The 18,034-nt window shown below is 48.9% G+C and overlaps 2 protein-coding genes across 2 annotated transcripts; both read right to left on the bottom strand.

Moving 5' to 3' along the window:
* Positions 1-1,655: 1,655 nt before the first annotated feature.
* LOC100545478 (keratin, type II cytoskeletal cochleal-like) lies at positions 1,656-5,190 on the bottom strand. The gene is made up of 9 exons (XM_019615019.3): positions 4,762-5,190; positions 4,222-4,430; positions 3,755-3,815; positions 3,379-3,474; positions 3,003-3,167; positions 2,752-2,877; positions 2,415-2,635; positions 2,140-2,174; positions 1,656-2,059 (listed from the first exon to the last, which is right to left on the bottom strand). Exons 1-9 carry the CDS (start codon positions 5,188-5,190, stop codon positions 1,911-1,913), a joined length of 1,491 nt encoding a protein of 496 aa, XP_019470564.1. The 3' UTR covers positions 1,656-1,910.
* An 8,397-nt stretch (positions 5,191-13,587) lies between these two features.
* Positions 13,588-17,511, bottom strand: LOC100545164 (keratin, type II cytoskeletal 6A-like). Its single transcript, XM_003205996.4, has 9 exons — positions 16,970-17,511; positions 16,477-16,691; positions 16,117-16,177; positions 15,913-16,008; positions 15,482-15,646; positions 14,655-14,780; positions 14,262-14,482; positions 14,087-14,121; positions 13,588-13,982 (listed from the first exon to the last, which is right to left on the bottom strand). The coding sequence occupies exons 1-9, from the start codon at positions 17,450-17,452 to the stop codon at positions 13,774-13,776; spliced, it is 1,611 nt and encodes a 536-aa protein (XP_003206044.3). The 5' UTR covers positions 17,453-17,511; the 3' UTR covers positions 13,588-13,773.
* Positions 17,512-18,034: the final 523 nt, after the last annotated feature.

Raw genomic sequence — 18,034 nt, 5'->3', positions numbered from 1 at the left:
AACTGTGGCAGAAGAGCAGCGAGGACTTGGTGGCAACAACGACTGGGAGGAAAGCTTTGGGTGCTGGGGCTTTCTGCAGCTCCCCTGCATTCAAGTTGCATTTGTTTGTGTGTTTTCCATCAGTTTTTTAGCAGCTACAAAGGCCAAAATCCTGCTCTGGCTTGACTGAGGTTATCACCTTGTGTTTATTATGGGTTGGGCTGGGTCTGAGCTCTACCAGGCACAGAAGAGCAAGGTGGAAGCACATCTCTTGGGAAGATGGGGTGCACCAGGGGAGCCTAATTGGCTTGATGAGATTCTAAAGCCAACCTTCCATCTGGTGAAGAGGAAAAGAGGTTACCCAGACTCTACTGGGGGAAGAGAATGCTCGGATTGAGAGCTGGTACCAGAGCAGAGAGAGGACAAATTGGCCCCAAAACACCCAGCAGCTCCTGCCATCAGGATGCAAAGAGATCCTGGGCAAGTTGGGGCAGTCAGTGCTGTTCTCAGGGGATTTAGGCATTGATGGTGGTAATGAGAAGTTTCAGTTAGCTTTATGCAAACTGCGAGAGCATCTTTGCTTAGTCAGTGCCCTCTAAATGGTGTTTTGTTTTGGTTTCCTTTTTTTTCCTGGGAGGAAAATTATTCGGAGCTCCACCCTACCTTAATAAAGATGTGTAACCCCACGCAGGAGTTGGCTCCTGCTCCATGCATGCAAGAAGAGAGCTGTGCCTCGGAGAGAGGTTTGGTGCTTTGGAGGGAGGTTTGTAAGCTCCTTGCATGCAGGATGTTGTTAGATTGAGGGACATGGAAGGACTTTGTCAGGGGACATGGGGCTTGGACCTGCCTGTCAGACCCCTGTAAGTGTTGACATTTGAGATCCTGGAGCAAAGACAAAACCAACCCTTCTTCTCCCCAAAAAGAAGCCACTGGGTAACTGAATTGCTATGTAGATTTATTGGAGATGCGAGACTATAACTGGGATAAAAGCCATTGACAAGCATTGCAGACAAAATGTGAAGTCATCAGAAATAAATCACTGCATCCTCTCCCCTTCCCAGACCTCAAATAGTATAAATGCATTTACACTAGCAGCTCAGTTTAATAGGTACTGGCAGATTGAAAAGGTGATTGATGCTGATGCCAGGTGTTTAAGGCTGGGTCTGGATCCCTTGAACACGACAGCAGAGGCTTTTGTGACCTGTGGCCAGGCTTATTGATGGATCAGCCCCTGTCACTTTTGACAGTGGGCTTAGGCCCCAAGATCCTTAATTTAAGATGGTATTTATGGCATCAGATGAGCTGGACCATTATAAACCCTGAAGTAAAAGGGAAAGTCGAGGATTGGTTTCCAAACAGGTAATGCAAATAAAAAGCAAACTGCCTCCAAACAGCAACAGCCGTTGAAATCCACCCGTTGGGATGTGAAATTGGTATGTGTAGGGAAACTAGGCAACTTTGGGTGAGTTCTGCTGATGTCAGAGGTGTATCTGTAAATCAGGACAGCTGATATAACTAGGTTATAGCAATAGGTTATATATGGGAGCTGCTAGCACAAGAGGGCTGAATGAAGCCCTAATTAGAAGGTCATGGGTTGCAGCAGCTCTGTCCTACACCTCATCCTCATCCTTCAGTCTGTATGAGCAGAAAGAGCAAGGAATTACACCAAGGGCCTCTTATGTGAATTGCGTATGAGAAGGGGATTGTGAAGGGAATTTGGGGTTTGCTCCTAGAATTCCCTAGCAGAAACAGCAAATCTCTTTGACAGAAATACCCCTCTTTGCCTTTTGTATCCCTCTGCATGGAAAACAGGTGTGCAATGTAGGGGAGCTGGGCACATGTGCTCCTGCACCAGCCAGGCTCTTGCTGTGTGTAGGCAGCAGGGTGTGCATTGTGCTTCGTTTCCAGCCTTGCCATTCATCTGCAGCTCTTTACACAGTTGGCTTGCCCATGGACACAACCTTCATGTGGTTGCTCCCTCTCCTAATGCATGAGCTTCCATTGGCCAACCCAGCAAAGCTTGGTTCTGGGCTGTAGGCGAGACCTCCTTGGGAATGGCAGACAGCTGTGGAAGACAAAGCTGAGTTTCAGTGTAGGGAATTGCTGGGAGAAAAGACAGGAGATGCCCAAGCTTGGAAGAAGTTTTATGCTCCAACTTACAGATGTTGACAGGGATGTCTCCTTCTGCACAGAGCCTGTAGAGGGAAGGTTGCACTTGGTTACGTGTGTTCACATGCAGAGCCATGTGAGCCTCAAATGTTTGCAGGCAGCAGGACAGCCTCTGTTTGCGCCAGTGGATGTGTGGTGGGACTGATGGGGAGAGCTGATCTGTGAGGTGGATTTAGCACAGGGCAGCTCTGAAAAGCACCGCCCCGTTGGTTTTCCTGTTCTGGCACATGGGTCTGAAGGATCTTGTGTTGGTATCTGCCACCCACCTGCTCTCCTCACCCTCCAGCAGCTTTCTGTAGGTTGTGATCTCGATGTCCAGAGCCAGCTTGACGTTCATCAGCTCCTGGAACTCCCACAGCTGCCGGGCCAGGTCCTGCTTCGCCTTCTGCAGAGCCGCCTCCAGCTTGGTGAGTTTGCTCTTTGCATCCTTGATGGATGTTTCCTTGTGCTGCTCAGCATCAGCCACGGCCATTTCCAGTTTGCAGCACTACAAAGATGTGGTCAGCCTTAAATGTCTCTTGGTATTTGTAAACGTGACATGTTTGGAACAACAATTCAGCATCACTCTGCCCTGATGGTTCCAGCAGACCTGGTGGTACTCACCTGCTCCTTGGCACTCCTGACTTCTCCACTCAGTTTCTTGACCACCCGTGTCAGGTCAGCCGCCTCTCTTTTCTTCTCTTGCAGACTATCAGCATTTCTGCCTGCAGTAACTCGCAGCTCCTCAAACTGCAAAAGCCCCAAAGACGTGGGTTGTGCGTCCCCAAAAGCACGTGCTTTGAGTTAAATCACAGCAACTCTGGGTTTTCAGAGGAAAGATGCACCCACACCCTCCTTCTGGCTGCTTTTCTCACCTTGCCTTTACACCAGGCTTCAGTTTCTGCCCTGCTCCTGCAGGCGGTGTCCTCATAGTGAGCCTTGACATTGGCAACAATGCCATCCAGATCAGGATCCCGGCTGTTGTCCATCTGCACAACCACTGCCGTGTCTGAGATGTGGGCCTGCAGCTGGTGGCTCTCCTGGAGGTGACAATGAGATGCTGGCACTGCTGTTGTCCCATCCAACCCCATTCGTACACTTGCTCCCCACTTTGCAGTGACCACGCAGGGATGGATTGTTGGTCCCCCCCGTTCACCATAAGGGGGGGACCATTCTTCCCCTGTCCTTCAGGATAGACCTTCCAGATCTGCCTGAGAAATGCAGAGGCTGAAGCAACAGGGAGCTGCTTACCTCCTCATAGAGCACCCTGAGGAAGTCGAACTCTCCTTCCATCCTTCCCACCTTGGCCCCCAGCTCTGCTTTGTTTATGAAAAAGCAGTCCACGTCCTGAAATGGCAGTGGAGAGAGAAGGAGGAAGCTGATTAGTGGAAGCTGATTAGCGAGAGACGACTCAGGGCTGCCCTTGGGGTGGGGGACTGGGTGCAGGTAGCGTGGCTGCACGCCAGCTCCTACTTGCACAACTACTGCTGGTCTGAGTTCAAGCACACCTGAGCACCAGCTCCTGCTGGTACTTGTTCTGTGCAATGCTTTGGGGGAAAGAAATCACTGCCTGCATGCACCCCAAAGACCTGGACACAACAGGAGGGTTCAAATGGCCTTTGCTCACCTTCTTCAGGGCAATCAACTCCTTCTCAGTGCAGCTCCGTTGGCTGCGTTCATCCTCATACCTGCGTGGGAAAATGGGAGTCTTCAAGCTCAGCACAATTACATCTTTGTTTGGGATTCTGCAGACTTACTTCAAGAAAGAATCCCTCCTATTTTTTTCCCCCTTTTCCCCAGATGATATTTAGGGATGTTTTGTTCTGTTTCATAGCCCATGAGAAAACACGCTTGCTTTCAGAGAGGTTTTGATGTTCTTACAAATTTGCAGCAGAACTGTTCCGATTTGACTGCTGCACCAGAGAACAGAGGAACACTTGGAATTGCTGTAAGTGTTAATTCCTTGAGTTAGGAAAGAATGAGAGAATCTAGAAGAGATGTGTCCTCTGTTTGGTCCACTTCTGTAAACTGTGACATGGTTTTATGATCCTGTTCTCTGAGGACAATTTATAATATCAAAATGTTCTCACTTACATTTTCTTGTTGGTTTCCAAAGCCTCTTGGGCTGCTTTCAGGTGTGTTTCTAACTGGGTTCTGTTGCACCCCAGCGCTTCCAGCTGCTTCTTCAAGTTCCTGATACAAGCCTCCAACATGGGCACGATGGTGTTCCTGCAATGTTTCTGACCCTGCAGAAAGCTCCACTTGGTCTCCAGCACCTCGTTCTGCTGCTCCAGTAATCGCACCTGAATCCCAGAGAGCAAAATAGGAAATGAGATGAGGGTTAAGTGGTTGTGAGAGGTGATGTCCATGCAACAGCCATAAAATGCAGCTCTTGGTACACCTGAATGCAATGTTTTCCTACTCCACTGTTCTTTTGTGCACATGGTTTTTTGTGGGTAAGCCCTGTGGAAATGCATCAAACTCATAACACTTCTAGAAAAGAACACCTTGGTGCTCAACTGACATTCTAAAGTTGTCCTCAGTGTCTAAAACAGAGCTGTATTACCCAGATTCCTCGCCCTTTCCGTGCTAGACCTCCTTGGGACTGGAGCTGGGGAGGGTTTCTTTGCTCACCTTCTCAATGAAAGAAGCAAATTCGTTGTTGAGGGTCTTAATCTGCTCCTTCTCTTGGTACTTCACGGTCTGCACGTTGGGGTCGAGCTCCAGTTGGAGTGGTTGTAGCAGTTTCTCATTGACGGTGATGGGTACGATGGTGCGCAGCCCGGAGGATCCACCAACCCTATAACCAAAGCCAGCACCTCTGCAGCCAAATCCAGCTCCAGCAGCACCAAAAACATACCCACATCTTGTAGGAGGACACCTTCCTACAGCTATTCTGGGCCTGGAGGGTGCTACACCGCTGAGGCTCCTGGTGCTGAAGGAATCCAACCCACGTTGGCGAGACAAGACTCTACTAAAGCTTTGCCCATTCCTGGGAAGAGCGAGAGAGGATGAGCTGAAATTGCCAATGCGAACAACGTTGGTGCCATGGGAGCAGGACATGGCTGCTGGTGAGGAGGGCTGGGTGCAGGTGGTGTGCTGGGGCCCCAGTGCAGTTCCCTCTGCCTCCAGTGCAGCACCTTCTTCCTTTTATTTGTGTGGAAAACGGGGCGAGGCTGGATGAAACTTCCACAAGATGTTTACGATGCAGAGCAGGAGCTGCTTAGCATGCATTGTGCTCACCAATGGAGAAAGCAGATTTGCCCCATAACGCAATTGAGGACTGCTGTTAAGTCAGTGGGGTCATATTGAAGTCTTGTGTAATCACAGTGAAAATCATGGCTTGTGCTGGTGCTCCGTGTTTTCAGGAATGTGAAAGGTTTTGCCTTGTTATAGGTTGGATGAAGATGTCAAGTTCTCACTCATCAAAGTGAGCTTCCCTAGCTTTGCATTTTGCTGCTACCTCAGCTTGTGAGTAAGTGCTCTGAGGGAGAATGTGGCTGGATATTAGGAATTATTTTTTCTCCGGAAGAGTGGTGATGCATTGGTGAATACTGCCCACGGAGGTGGTGGGGTCACCATCCCTGGGGTGGTTCAAGAACCATGGAGATGTAGCACTTGGGGACATGGTCAGTGGGAATGGTGGTATGGGTTGGGGTTGGGCTGGGAGGTCTTGGAGGTCTTTTCCAACCTGAATGAGTCTACAACACAACCAGATGTTCAATAAATAGCATCAGTAATAAAAGTGAGTTCGTTGACAACTAGCAAATAAAGCCCTGTGTGCAGGTTAGTGATAGATGACAACTTTGCGTTGGCTTTGCCTATGGAAAGGCAACATCTTTGAATGCCTGGCAAATGTCATTGGGACCAGGTCTATTTGTCAAGGTTTTTTTTCTGTATATTACTGGTGAGAGTGTTTTCCATCGTAACTTATTTTGTGGGGTATTAGTTGAAACAGAGACCTGCATTTGGAACATGGTCACTGTTGTGGTTGTTCCAAATTGGCCAAATCCTCAGGAAAAAAAAATGCTGTCTCCTTGTCCCTCAGCTCTAAGTCTCCTTCATTGCCTGGGACTCACTCCTTTGCCTCCAACATTGAGTGAGGCACTGGGGCTCCATTCCTCCCAACTTTGCTATTCACTTGTGTGTGTCCATGGCTTGGAGAGATGGGAACAGCGTTGGAGCCCGCGTCGCCGTGTGGGAGGGCAGCATGCTTTCTAGGGGCAGGGTGGAAGTTCCAAGCTAATGGCTGGGTTTTGTTTACTGCGTTTTTCCCCTTCCTTGTTCAGTGGTTGATTGCAAGCCCAAATTAGTAGCCTCGCTGGACTCCTCGGCTCCAGGGCCCTCAAAGACTTTCCAGGGATGGTGCATGAGAGGATGGAGCAAATTTGGTGATTCCACGGTGTCCTTCATCCTCCTGTGCCAGGTCACCTTGCTCCAGTCTGGGCTCTGGCTGCATTTCATGGCTCTGTGAGTGCATCTCTTCCTTCCACATTCTCTAAAAGCCATTTTTTCCTTCATTTTGGGAAACACTTTCTCATGTTATTGAGGCAAGTAACACTGAGCGCAACTGTACAGCACTTTTGGACAGAAATTTGAGGGGAAGGATTGTAAGGGGTGGGTGGCCATGCAGTGTGCTTATCCCAAAAGGAGAGGGGTCCCTGAATGAACCTCCAGGTCCTCTGGTTCAATGGGGCAAAGCAGCAGAGCATGATCTTGGACTCCAGAAAACCCACCAAGATCTTTTGAGCTAGCTCAGTTAAACCAAATAGTGCCAATTGGCTTGAGCAGGATTGGAGTAGTATGCTTGGGTGAGTGGTGAAAATGGAAGAAGTGTGTGGGGGGTGAGACATGTAGTGGCCCTTTTTTTTTTCTTTTTTTTCTTTTTTTTTTGAGTATTTTGATCTGCAGGAGGTTATAGAGGATGCACCTTTGATATTGGAGCTCTTTCCTACTCACAGCAGTGGTACAAGCAGCATCTGGATTGATGGTGCTCTTGTCCCTCGGTGCCTCCTGTGGTTACACTTACAGAGGTGGTGTCTGAAAAAGGAGCTGATGGGCTTGGATGCATTGCTGATTCCCCCATGTAAACCTCCTGCAGGTTGGACCAGCACCCACAGAGCGTTTTGCTCTCTACTTTGGATTATCAGCAAGTGCAAGAGTCAAGCAGCTGATGTGTATTTCATCAGTCTGTGGATGTCCCTGTTCATTGCAGGGGAGTTGGGCTGGATGGCCTTTAAAGGTCCCTTCCAGCTCAAATGGTTCTATGATTCTATGATCAAAACGACCTTAATTGCTCCCTTTCTCTCGTGGAGGAGTTGGAAATCCACGGCCTGGGAATTACCATTGGCACATTATGGTCCTTGAGTCATCCTTCCCTAGGTTTTGGTGTTTTCGTGCTCTCCAGTTGTCTCTGAATCACCCAATTCAGCTCCCTAATTTTGGTTTTTTATGTTACGCAAGCTGTGTTTGCCAGCAGCTTCTCTCAGTTCCTCATAGTCTGGAGAGAGAAAACGCAATGAAAATAAATACCAGATGTCAGTGATGAGAACTGCTATGGGGTGCTGGGGTTGCAGCCCCCAGTCTCAAGCTATAAGGCTGAGATCTTTAACACTGGTGTCACAGCTGACTCATTTACACCATAGCAGCTGGTGAAGGTGTTAGCAGAGAATGTACCAAGCAGACCTTTAAAGAACATCTTCTGCCCAACTTGGGAAATCTGAAGAAGCAAAAGTGGGGCATAAATCCTTTTGTGAATGTCCCTTGTTGTTGTAGGACTCTGTCAGCCCAGCTTCTTTTAGCAGTGTCCAGAAGCTTTGGATGACAGCAGTGCAGCCACCCACCTCCAGGCTTTGGTTTCATACGTTATTTGAAAAATCATATCGATTTGCCTGCAGTGGGAGCCTGGATCTGAGCGATTCCCTTGGGGCAGCAGCAAGGTGAGCGATTGTCCATTTCTATGGCACTCTACAATCAAGTAGAAACAGATTCCTTAGGATCTTGCCCATGCAATGCAACAGTAGTGCCTTTGAAATGTGGAGGACTGGTCTGATGTATGCACGGAACACAAAAATCTTTCTGACCTTAAGTGATGGGCTGTAAGGGCTGAACTCTGTGGGCCTCCCCAGGAGGCATAGTTGGAGGAAAAGTAAAAGAAGTCGTCATTCTGCTTATGGGCTCCTCTGAAGGCTGACTATGGGTGAGGGATTCCACCTTGGCTTCCAGCTCAGCTTTGCTCGTGGAGACACTATCCATGTCCCCAAGCACATCAGAAGGGTTTATGCAATGAAGGAGCATTCTGCTTAATGCCACATGCAATGAGATTACAGCTCCCAGCACTGCACCTTTCAAGGACATGAGTTTTACTGTGTTATTAAATGGATTTCCTCTCTCATCCTCTTAGGCACAAGAAGAACATTGCTGGGCAGAGCAGAGAAGGCTTTGACCAGCTGGGGTACACGAATGTCCCAAAGGGTCACGTTGAGCTGCAACCGACTGACTGAAGGTGGGATTCAACTCCTTTAATTAAATCTTCCCTCAACTTGGCCTGTAGGTCCCTCTAGAGTCTCTGGAGAGCGAGATGCATTCTCACCACTGTCTCTCCAGCAATGTTCACTGCTGTTCCTACCAAACACCAAGGAAGTGTTTGAATAGGTCTGAAATGCCCTCAGCTCTTGGAGCAGAACACACTCCTTCCCTGCACACCTTTCCTCTCCTTGCCTGTGAGGGGAAGAGAAAACATAATTTTGCTCCTCTTTGTTCAACTTAGGCACAAATTTGGTCTCTTCCTCTTGCCTCATCTCCAAATGCCCAGCATGGACACAGCTGCCAACACAAATCATACAGATGGACATTGCTAGTGGCATTGCATCTTGTGCAGCTCTGCCAATTTAAAATGAACCAGATCCACTCCAGTTCTAGTTTTGGAGCTTTTATTTTCAAAAAACTTCCTTTCTCTTGTATTTATCAGTCTTTCATGATACCTTACATATTGCTCAGTTCTGTTGCCAGCTTGGCTCTTTCCGTTCCCAGAACATCCTGCTGCCTCTTCCAGTTGGCAATAGAAGTTCCCAGTGTTAGCTCAGTGTTGCTGTTTTAACACTTCTGCTCCCACAGAAATCCCCATGTGGTCTCCAGCCCCTCGTTACGCTGCTCCAGCAGTTGGGCCTGAAATTCAAAGCGTAAAGATTTGTTACAAGTGATACAGAAGGGGACAGTTACAGCCCCAGAAGTGGCAAACAGAGATGAAATCGGTATTGTTTAGGATAGTAGTGGGTGAATGGAGAAAGCAGACAGCCAAAATCTGTCAAGTGACATCTCCTTGTGAGAAGGCTGTTCTGAAAAATGCCTCTGCTGTCATGTGAAAAGCCCTAAGTCACTCATTACTGAGATGGGATAAAGCAGGGGTAATTCTGCTTCAGTTTAGGATTCGAGGGATGTAAAAAATGAGGCTTAAAGAACCAACTTCTCTGCAGGTAGCAAAACTGGTTCCATCTCCATCCTGAGCTTCTTGGGGCTTGATGGGGAGCTTGAGCTTGATGGGGATCTGGGCAATGGATGTGCAGACCCCCTGGTGTCCACTGACCCCATAGCCAAAGCCACTGCCTCCACAGCCCAACCCCGTGCCAGAGGAGCCATGGCCATATCTCTGCATTGCCACCCAGGCTCATGCTGCTGACACACAGCCCTGGGCACCCTTTGCCACCAGCTCCATGGCACAAGAATCAGTGGTGGATCTCCTCCTGCTCCTGAGGATCCCAGCAGAGCAGGAGCTGAAACTCCTCCTGCTTTAGGTGGAGTTGGCAAAGCCATCGTGGCTGCCTTGAAGGGGAAGGAAGGTGGAGGGAGAAGTAGGCAGTGCACGTAAGATGGCCGCGCTGGAAACTCTGGAATGAGAATCAGAGCTTTCACCCTCTTTTCTCCCCCAAAAATGGGCTTTTGCTGCACAACCATCCCCAAATGATCATTCTAAACCACATTCATGAGCTTGGGGTATTTGGTAATATCCCACTCATCTCTTTTGCTGAAGAGCAACTTGAGCTGCCTTTAAGCACGTATCTGTCATTGGGTTCTGGGCCATGTTTCTAATTTGAATGGGAGGGAATCCTTGGCCCCATAACAACTGCATTTGGAAACCTCCTTTTTTTATAGTGACCATGAAAGAGAGAAGCAGAACCAATCATTTGATGTTTGCAGGGCACCGGGCTGTAGAAAGAAGCATCGTTTAATGTGTGCAAATAGAAGAATCCAAATTGAGCTCTTTTTTGCCTCTCTCTCTCTTCCATACAAAGGCTGGGAGGAGCTAAGAACAATGGCACTGAATCAGGGATGATTTTCTTGTGTTTTTAACCCTGCTGATGTTACTACCTCCAGTTTGACTGGTGGGGTTGGGCTTACAGCCAGGATTCACCCCCATCCAGCTCCCTGGAAACAGAGGATTTGGTTCTTCCTGCTGAAGCTAATGGAGAAAGAGATGTATCCTGTCCTAAAATGCCTTCATCCATCCTGCTGCTGAAGGTGGCAGAGGTGTCAGACCATGATCTCCCTCCCCAGAAGGGCAGAGCAGAGAGTGCTGTGCCCTTCTTTTCAGTCGCTCCTCACTCTCCTCTCTTGTTTTTCTGGTTCCACACCAACTATTTAAGCTCCTTACTTACTAAAATCCATTACGCATTGCATCCCCTGGAGGTATGGTAGCAGACTCTGAGGCTTGTCAGAAGTTTTTCCAAAGTGCATAGAGTGGATGAGAAGGAGCAGCTCCTCCTAAAGAGTTAATGAGCTGAGCTGAAATCTTCAGAGACTTTCCATGGGGTGGAAATTACCTCCTGGCTTCCAGCAGTGCTGGAACCCAACCATCAGGAGCAAAGGTTGCTATTATTTTAGAGAGAGAAAGGAGCACTTAAGATCGCACTTAAAATTAATTCTTGTTTTTTTGGCAAATTTTCTCTCCTGGAAAGGAACCCACATCAGTAAGAAGTGGTCAGTGTGCTCCTGGTTTAAAAAAAAGCAGTAGAAATAATAATAATAATAAAAAAAGGCAGATGTCATGCAGAGTGCTGCTATTTATGCAGCAGCTGAAGAATGCCAGGCCAGGTTAGTCCTTGCTGAGGTCTCACAGTTCTGGGTTGCCTTGCATCTTAAACTCTTCCAGAAAGAAGACAGAATGGAGAAAATACTGGATGGGGTTCTTTCCTTCTGTTGTGTGTTGTTGCTTACGTGATCTTGACGTGTTTGCCTTGTGCACTGTCTGCACCATCCCACGTGGCCTTCAGCATCAGTGATGGCTCATTGGTAGGGAAGTTTGGATAGGAGGAGCAGTGCTCGGTTGCAAAGAAATCTGGAGAAAGTGCATGTTCCTTATCCAGCCCTACTTACTAAGATCCTGAATTCTTTATCAGGGATTCAGAAGTGAATGTCTGACATGGAGAGCAGTCCTGATCCCACTCTACAGATGATGACAACTATGCCAGGATGGATGAATGAGATGAGCCTCACCTTGCTAATGAAGGAGGCAAATCTGCTGGTGAGGGCTTTGATCTGATCCTTCTTCTCCCAATGCACTCACTGCACTGGGGCTGATCTGCAAGTAAATACTGAACCAGGAGGTTTGCGTTGACCACAATCCCTTGAATACCTCTGGGGCCACATCTTTTCCAAACCCTCCATCACTCACACTATGGCTGCACCCTGACCTGGCAGAGCAGTGCCCTCTCCTCTGCTCTTGGAAATCCTCTTGATTGCTTCCCCTTGGGCTGGGAAGGCTCCTGCTGCCAAATCCACTGCAGATCCATCCCACACTTCCCCCATTGCTGTGGGACATGGAGATGGAGCTGAAGATGCTTTGAGCAATGGGCACAGGGGCGGAAACGACACCAAACCCCTCAGTGGTCCTGACCTGTGGCTGGCTGACTTCAGTGCGGCTGCAGAGGGATGAGATGGCAGAGGGACAAAGATCTCCAGGTTTTGGCTCTGGAGTGATCCCTGCCTTAAATCCTTCTGTGTTCTGGGCTTGGGCAAAGGGCTGGGTTGTGAAATCATGGAATCATTAAGGCTGGAAAGGGCCACTAAGATCATCAAGTCCAACCATCAAGCCATCACCTCTATGCCCACTAACCCATGTAGCTCAGTGCCACATGAAATGTGTCAGCTCTCAGTGCTGGCACATTTCCAGACCATTAATCACCCAACTCTCTGGTGTACCATGTTGGCAACCTCCAGGCTCATAAAACTACCCAGATTTCCCAGCCTGTATTTTTCAGGGTGCTGATGTCTGCTGGGAAAATATATGTCTGTACCTCTGATTGTTCCCTTTAGGCTTGCTTTTAGCTTGGTGTCAGTGCCTGTTTAGTTCAAAGCAGATGGAACTGAAGCTGTCACAAGGGGAGTGGTGAAGATGTTGAAAACATCTTCCCTTTGCTAAGGGAAGCCTGGCTTTGCTCCCAGGAGTAACATGTGGTCGAGGCAAGGGGCAGCTGGAGGTCATGGTGTGCTCCTCTTCTTTGCAAGCATGACTTCTTGTGATGAAGGGGATATTTTGGGAGGCACTTCTGCCCTTCTGCTTGCTACAGGAGAAGCCTCGGTGCTTTGCGTGGCCATAATGCTGGATGCTGAGGTATCTACGTTTAAAAAGCATGCTGGCTGTAGAAATGCAGCTGTCAGGTGCCTTTTTGCTGCTGGATAGCGTTTGCATGGCCTCCAACAAGCCAAATTCTGTTCTGCAAGTGTCAGTGAAAATCATGTCCAGAGATGCCAAGATGGAATGGCGGGTGTTAGAGAATGGGCCATTTCCTTGTGGTAGAGCACTGTTGTGCTCAGATGTGGAGGATTAATGAGAAACTGGGTTTTTTATCACTTTCTCTAGGCTAGGAGTTGATCAGTGAGTCACATTTGCCTCCAGCACTTTGCTTACCCAGCATAGCTGGATCACGCTGGACGTGGCTTTTCCCTAAAAGGATGTCTGGGGCTTTTGAGTTTTTGCAGTTTCTGACTATGGTGGTACCAATGACAGCATTTTATTAATCCCTGCAGCTATTGCTTGTACAGAACACCTGGGCTGAACTTCTTGGGAAAACTGAATTATGTCCCTGCATGAGTCATCACATAAAAACCTGAAAAATTACAGGGGTTTGGGGGTGATCAAGCTGGCATGACACTGCTGAGATGCCACGAAAGAAATTAGGATAGAGGGATGACATAAATTAGGATAGAGGAACATTTTCTCTGATGTATGGAGGCAAGAGTTAGAAATTTCCCTTTCCCTTGGAGGCTGATGCCAAAAAATCTTGCTGCACAAATGGGAATGGAGCATCCCCAGTCCTTGTTCCTGTTGAATGTAAGTGACGGCCACAGAAGGAGAGGTCACAACTGTTATGTGTGTGACTTGTGTTCGCCTTCTGCTAAAGAGATGATAGTGCCACCATGGCTGTGTAAAGTCATTGAAATTAAAAGGAGAATGCAAAGGAATGAATTTCATATGCCTTTTATTAGACAAACACTGGGACGTGAGGCTTTCGGAGCATCTAAGAACAAACAGGAGCAAGGCATTTGCATAAATAAGGGCAGACAACTTGGAATTCCAAACCTTTTGCAAGTAACGGGATGAGAACTGCACACAACATGAGGGACAGAGTGGCAGGTAGCTGTTGGACTTCAGTAGCACCTCTTGGTCGAAGAGCTGCTGATGTACTGCATGCTGGAGCTGCTTCCACCGACCACACATGACCCAGCCATGCCTTGTCCGCTCCCAGAGCTGAAGCCCATTCCTCCAGCACAGAGCCCAGATCCGGCCCCACTGCTGCCTCTGAAGCTCTGGCAGCTCCCACTTCCATATCCCGATCCTACAGCGGTTCTGGTCACAGCTGCAAGAAAAGAACACACTCATCAGGGGCACCCACAAACAGTTGGACAGAGCAGCTGGCAGACAGATGGAAAAGTCACAAAACTGTCTTTGGAAAGTACTTACAGATATTCACTGCACCAGCACCTTCTCCAGAGAGCCTGGAATTGAGCAAAAGAAGACAGTACGCATTTAAGAGGAGACCACAAACAAGATGTGCTTGAAAAGCCAACAGAACATCTGTAAAATATTGCTGGGGGAAGATGCACATCTTGCAACTGCACAGCTTGATTTCACCCACCTGCACTCCTCGCCCTCCAGCAGCTTCCTGTAGGTTGCAATCTCAATGTCCAGGGCCAGCTTGACGTTCATCAGCTCCTGGTACTCACGCAGCTGCCGGGCCAGGTCTGCCTTTGCTTGCTGCAGGGCTGCCTCCAGCTCAGCCAGTTTGTCCCTGGCATCTTTCAGGGCCAGTTCCCCGCGCTGCTCAGCGTCTGCAATGGCTGTCTGCAAGCTGGAACACTGGGAAGGAAAAACAGTGGCTGAATTCCCCATTTAGAACATAGAGCAGTTTGTTTCACTCTACAGTCACGTGCAGAAAGCTTTGAATTAATTCATTCACGATCCAGCAGAACATTGAGGTGCATTTATAGTTATTTGCTGGACTGGATTGAGTCTTTGCATTAGACCGTACCTGTTTCTTCACGCTGTCAATCTCAGCCCGCAGCCGCTGGACGTGGCGGTTGAGCTCAGAGATCTCCTGCTTGGTGCTGCGGAGGTCATCACCGTGCCTTCCTGCGGTAGCCTGCAGCTCTTCATACTGCCAGGGAGAGGGACAGAGAGGTCAGGGCAGAATCTAGCATTGTAGAGTGAAGCAGCATGTGGGTATCATATCATGGAACCATGGGATGTTTGGGTTGGAAGGGACCTTCAAGATCATGGAACCATGGGACATTTGGGTTGGAAGAGTCTATCAAGGTCATCAGACCATAGGATGGTTGAGTTGAAGGGGTCCTAAAAGATCATAGAACCATTGAATGGTTGGGTTGGAAGGCTCCTTGAAGATCATATAGAACCATGTAATCATAGCATGGCTTGAGTTGGAAGGATCCTTAGAGCCCCCCAAATTCCACCCTTGCCCTGGGCTGCTCCCTCCCCTCCATCAGACCAGGGCTCCATCCATGGACTTGAGCACTCCAGTCATGGGGCACCCACACATCTCAGGGCAGCAGTGCTAAGGTCTCACCATCTTTTGAGTAAAGAATTTCCTCTCCACGTCTCACCTCACTTTACCCCTTTTTTCTTAAACACAATTCCCCTTGTCTTGTCACTAACAGATAAAGTAGTATTTCAGCTCAGAGGTGTGTGTCTCTTTTCAATCCCAAACCAGCACTTAGAGCTTTCTGGGTTTACTAAATCTAAAGGCATCCTCTGCTGTAAAAGTCCCAGTAGAACCTACCCTTGAGGAGCTGGGGAAGGGAGCATGGTTTACCCTTTGCAGAACCCATCTTGGACACTCACCCTGGACTGATACCAGGACTCAGCCTCCTCCCGGCTGCGCTTGGCAATGTCCTCATACTGTGCCTTCACCTCAGCAATGATGCTGTCCATGTCCAGCCTGCGGTTGTTGTCCATGGTCAGGATGACGGAGGTGTCAGAGATCTGGCTCTGCAGCTGAGACAGCTCCTGCCAAAGCAGTGGGGGTTGGGTGAGTCACTATAGGGCACATCTCTTGTTCCAGGCCCCAATGGAGGACAGAGCTGTGTTTGCAAAGTGATTTTTTTTCCATGAATCTTCTGGGAAGAGTTAATACAGCAGGTGAAATGGAATAAGTGTGGAGGTACGTAGTGCAACAGGGTGGAAAATAATCCATCCCGAGCTACTGAGGTGGGAAAAGGAAGCAAAGGTGTTAGAAAATGGGCAGGACATGAAGGTCCTGGGAAGGTACTTACAGTTTCGTAGAGGGCTCTGAGGAAGTCTATCTCCTCCAGGAGGGCATCCCGCCTGGCTTGCAGCTCTGTCTTGGTCATATGGGTAGCATCCACCTCCTAGGGGAAGAAGCACAGCACAGGAATGGAGCTGTTTCCAGAGAAGAAGCTGCAGTGTTTCTTGCAGCAGCTGTGCAGCAGCGGGTGTTGCAGCATGCATGCACCCACCTTCTTCAGAATCACAAACTCATTCTCAGCAGCTGTGCGCTTGTTGATCTCCTCTTCATATCTGTGGGATGGAAATGTAGGGTTGCTATGGGCTTATGCAGAAGTTTTGTAAGTGTTTGTAGGACCTAGCTCAACTTTCTTTAGAGGAACAGCTTGGTACTTTGGTCTCTTAGCCCTATAGCTTTCTGCCTCTGAGTTTCAGCCATGGGGTTGTGTGTCACATATGCAAACTTAACCCTGGTCATTTATATCAGAAAAGTAAGAATAATTTTAAAAGGCCTTTCTTCCTTGTTGGACTGCACAGGTGCAATGGAGCACTGCCCAGCCTACTCACCAAGCAGACCCCAAACAAAGACTTACTTGCTCTTGAAGTCCTCAGCCAGACTCTGCACTTTGCTCAGCTCCCCACCCAGGTTCTCCTTGTCAGCCAGCAAGTTGCTCAGCTGCCTCCTGAGGTTGTTGATGTAAGCCTCAAAGAGGGGCTCAACGTTGTTTCTGACTGTTTTGTGCCCCTGTTCTTGCAGAAGGGCCCACTTGGTCTCCAGGACTTTGTTTTCTTGCTCAAGGAACCGGACCTGGAAGGAGAAAGCAGCTACTTTAGAAGTAGTGACTTTTGGATGGTTTTCCCTATCTCTGCTTCCCTACATCCCAAAGCAACATTTCCCCTCTGCTGCTCTCACTGTATGGGATGAATGAATGGTCTCAAACCAAACAACCCTCAGGTTTTATTCCCTGGCTGCTGCTGATAGAAATGGCTTTGCATCAAAAGCAGCACGGCTGATACAGCTTGCCCTGCTTTGTGCTTCTCCACTGAAGAATCAGCATGGCACAGCCAAGAAATCTCATGGCTCACCTTGTCTATGAAGGAGGCAAATTTGTTGTTGAGGGTTTGGATCTGCTCCTTCTCCTCCTTACGGATGCTCTGGATGCTGGGGTCGATCGCCAGGTTGAGGGGCTTCAGAAGGCTCTGGTTGACGGAGACCTCCTGGATGCCTCCAGTGGGGACAGCGGGGAATCCAGGGCCACCCATGCCCCCACCAAACCCAAAAGCACCACCAAACCCACAGGAGATCCCAGTGCCAGCACCAAACCCTGCGGGTCCATAGAATCCGCTGCCCCTTCCAGCCATAGAGATCCTGTTGCATCCACCGACGCTGTAGAGGCTTCTGCTCCCAAAACCTCCTCCAAATCCTCCATACCCCACAGCAGTGCCACAGCTTCCGCCTTGAGCCATGGAGCGCGAGACGAATCCGGTGCTGCAGGCACTTGGGATGAAGGCAGATGTGGCACTGAAGCCAGTCCGGCCCTGGTTCCTCACGGTGCACTGACGAGACATTGCAGCCAACGGGAGTGATTGGAGGAGCAAAGCAGTGAGGATGAGGAGGAGTACAGCGAGTTGAGGTTGTGCTCCCTGGGCTGGGGTTGGCCCTTTTATCCCCTTACGAGCTGGGGGTGGGTTTGGTGTGCTGCTCACCAGACTGATTAACCAGGCTCGGCACGCCTCGCCGCGATGCCAATCAACCGCAAAGTTGCAGCTGTTGCATTTTTTGGGACAGTCATGGTCTGGCTGTTGAAATATCTGTAAAAACACCAAAGGCTGCTCACAGCCACCCCTTCCCCACTCCTTTCTGCAGTGCATTGTCCGTGTTGGGCAAGCGCTCGCTCATCTCTATTTCACGGGTGAATCAGTCCCTCCCTTGCGTCAAAGCGCATTTTTTCACTTTGCAGCTCTCTGCAAAGGGTGGGAAATCTCTGATTGTGGATCTGTGTTTTCCTGCTGCTGATATTCTGAGTAAAGCCATCAGCATCAGCACCTCGGGTCTCAACTTGTTGGGTGTTCTGGGCTTTTCTTCTCATGCCTGAATGTGGCATTTAACTTGAGATGGATGGTAGGAAAAAGGAAGAAAGAGGTGGCGGA

This window comes from Meleagris gallopavo, chromosome 31, assembly GCF_905368555.1.
Source record: "Meleagris gallopavo chromosome 31, MGAL_WU_HG_1.1, whole genome shotgun sequence".
Taxonomy (NCBI): domain Eukaryota; kingdom Metazoa; phylum Chordata; class Aves; order Galliformes; family Phasianidae; genus Meleagris; species Meleagris gallopavo.
The sequence above is the reverse complement of the archived record's forward strand: the minus strand, read 5'-3'. Positions and strand labels throughout refer to the sequence as shown.

Excerpts from the sequence above, each read along its gene's own strand:
- LOC100545478 (XM_019615019.3), bottom strand. The coding sequence starts at position 5,190 with ATGTCCTGCTCCCATGGCACCAACGTTGTTCGCATTGGCAATTTCAGC. Across the intron at positions 4,431-4,761 it reads TTGCTTCTTTCATTGAGAAG|GTGCGATTACTGGAGCAGCA; the intron begins GTGAGCAAAGAA and ends TCTGGGATTCAG. Across the intron at positions 3,816-4,221 it reads TTGGAAACCAACAAGAAAAT|GTATGAGGATGAACGCAGCC; the intron begins GTAAGTGAGAAC and ends TTTCCCACGCAG.
- LOC100545164 (XM_003205996.4), bottom strand. The coding sequence starts at position 17,452 with ATGTCTCGTCAGTGCACCGTGAGGAACCAGGGCCGGACTGGCTTCAGT. Across the intron at positions 15,647-15,912 it reads TCAGAGCCCTCTACGAAACT|GAGCTGTCTCAGCTGCAGAG; the intron begins GTAAGTACCTTC and ends CTGCTTTGGCAG. Across the intron at positions 14,781-15,481 it reads AGTCCTGGTATCAGTCCAGG|TATGAAGAGCTGCAGGCTAC; the intron begins GTGAGTGTCCAA and ends TCTCCCTGGCAG.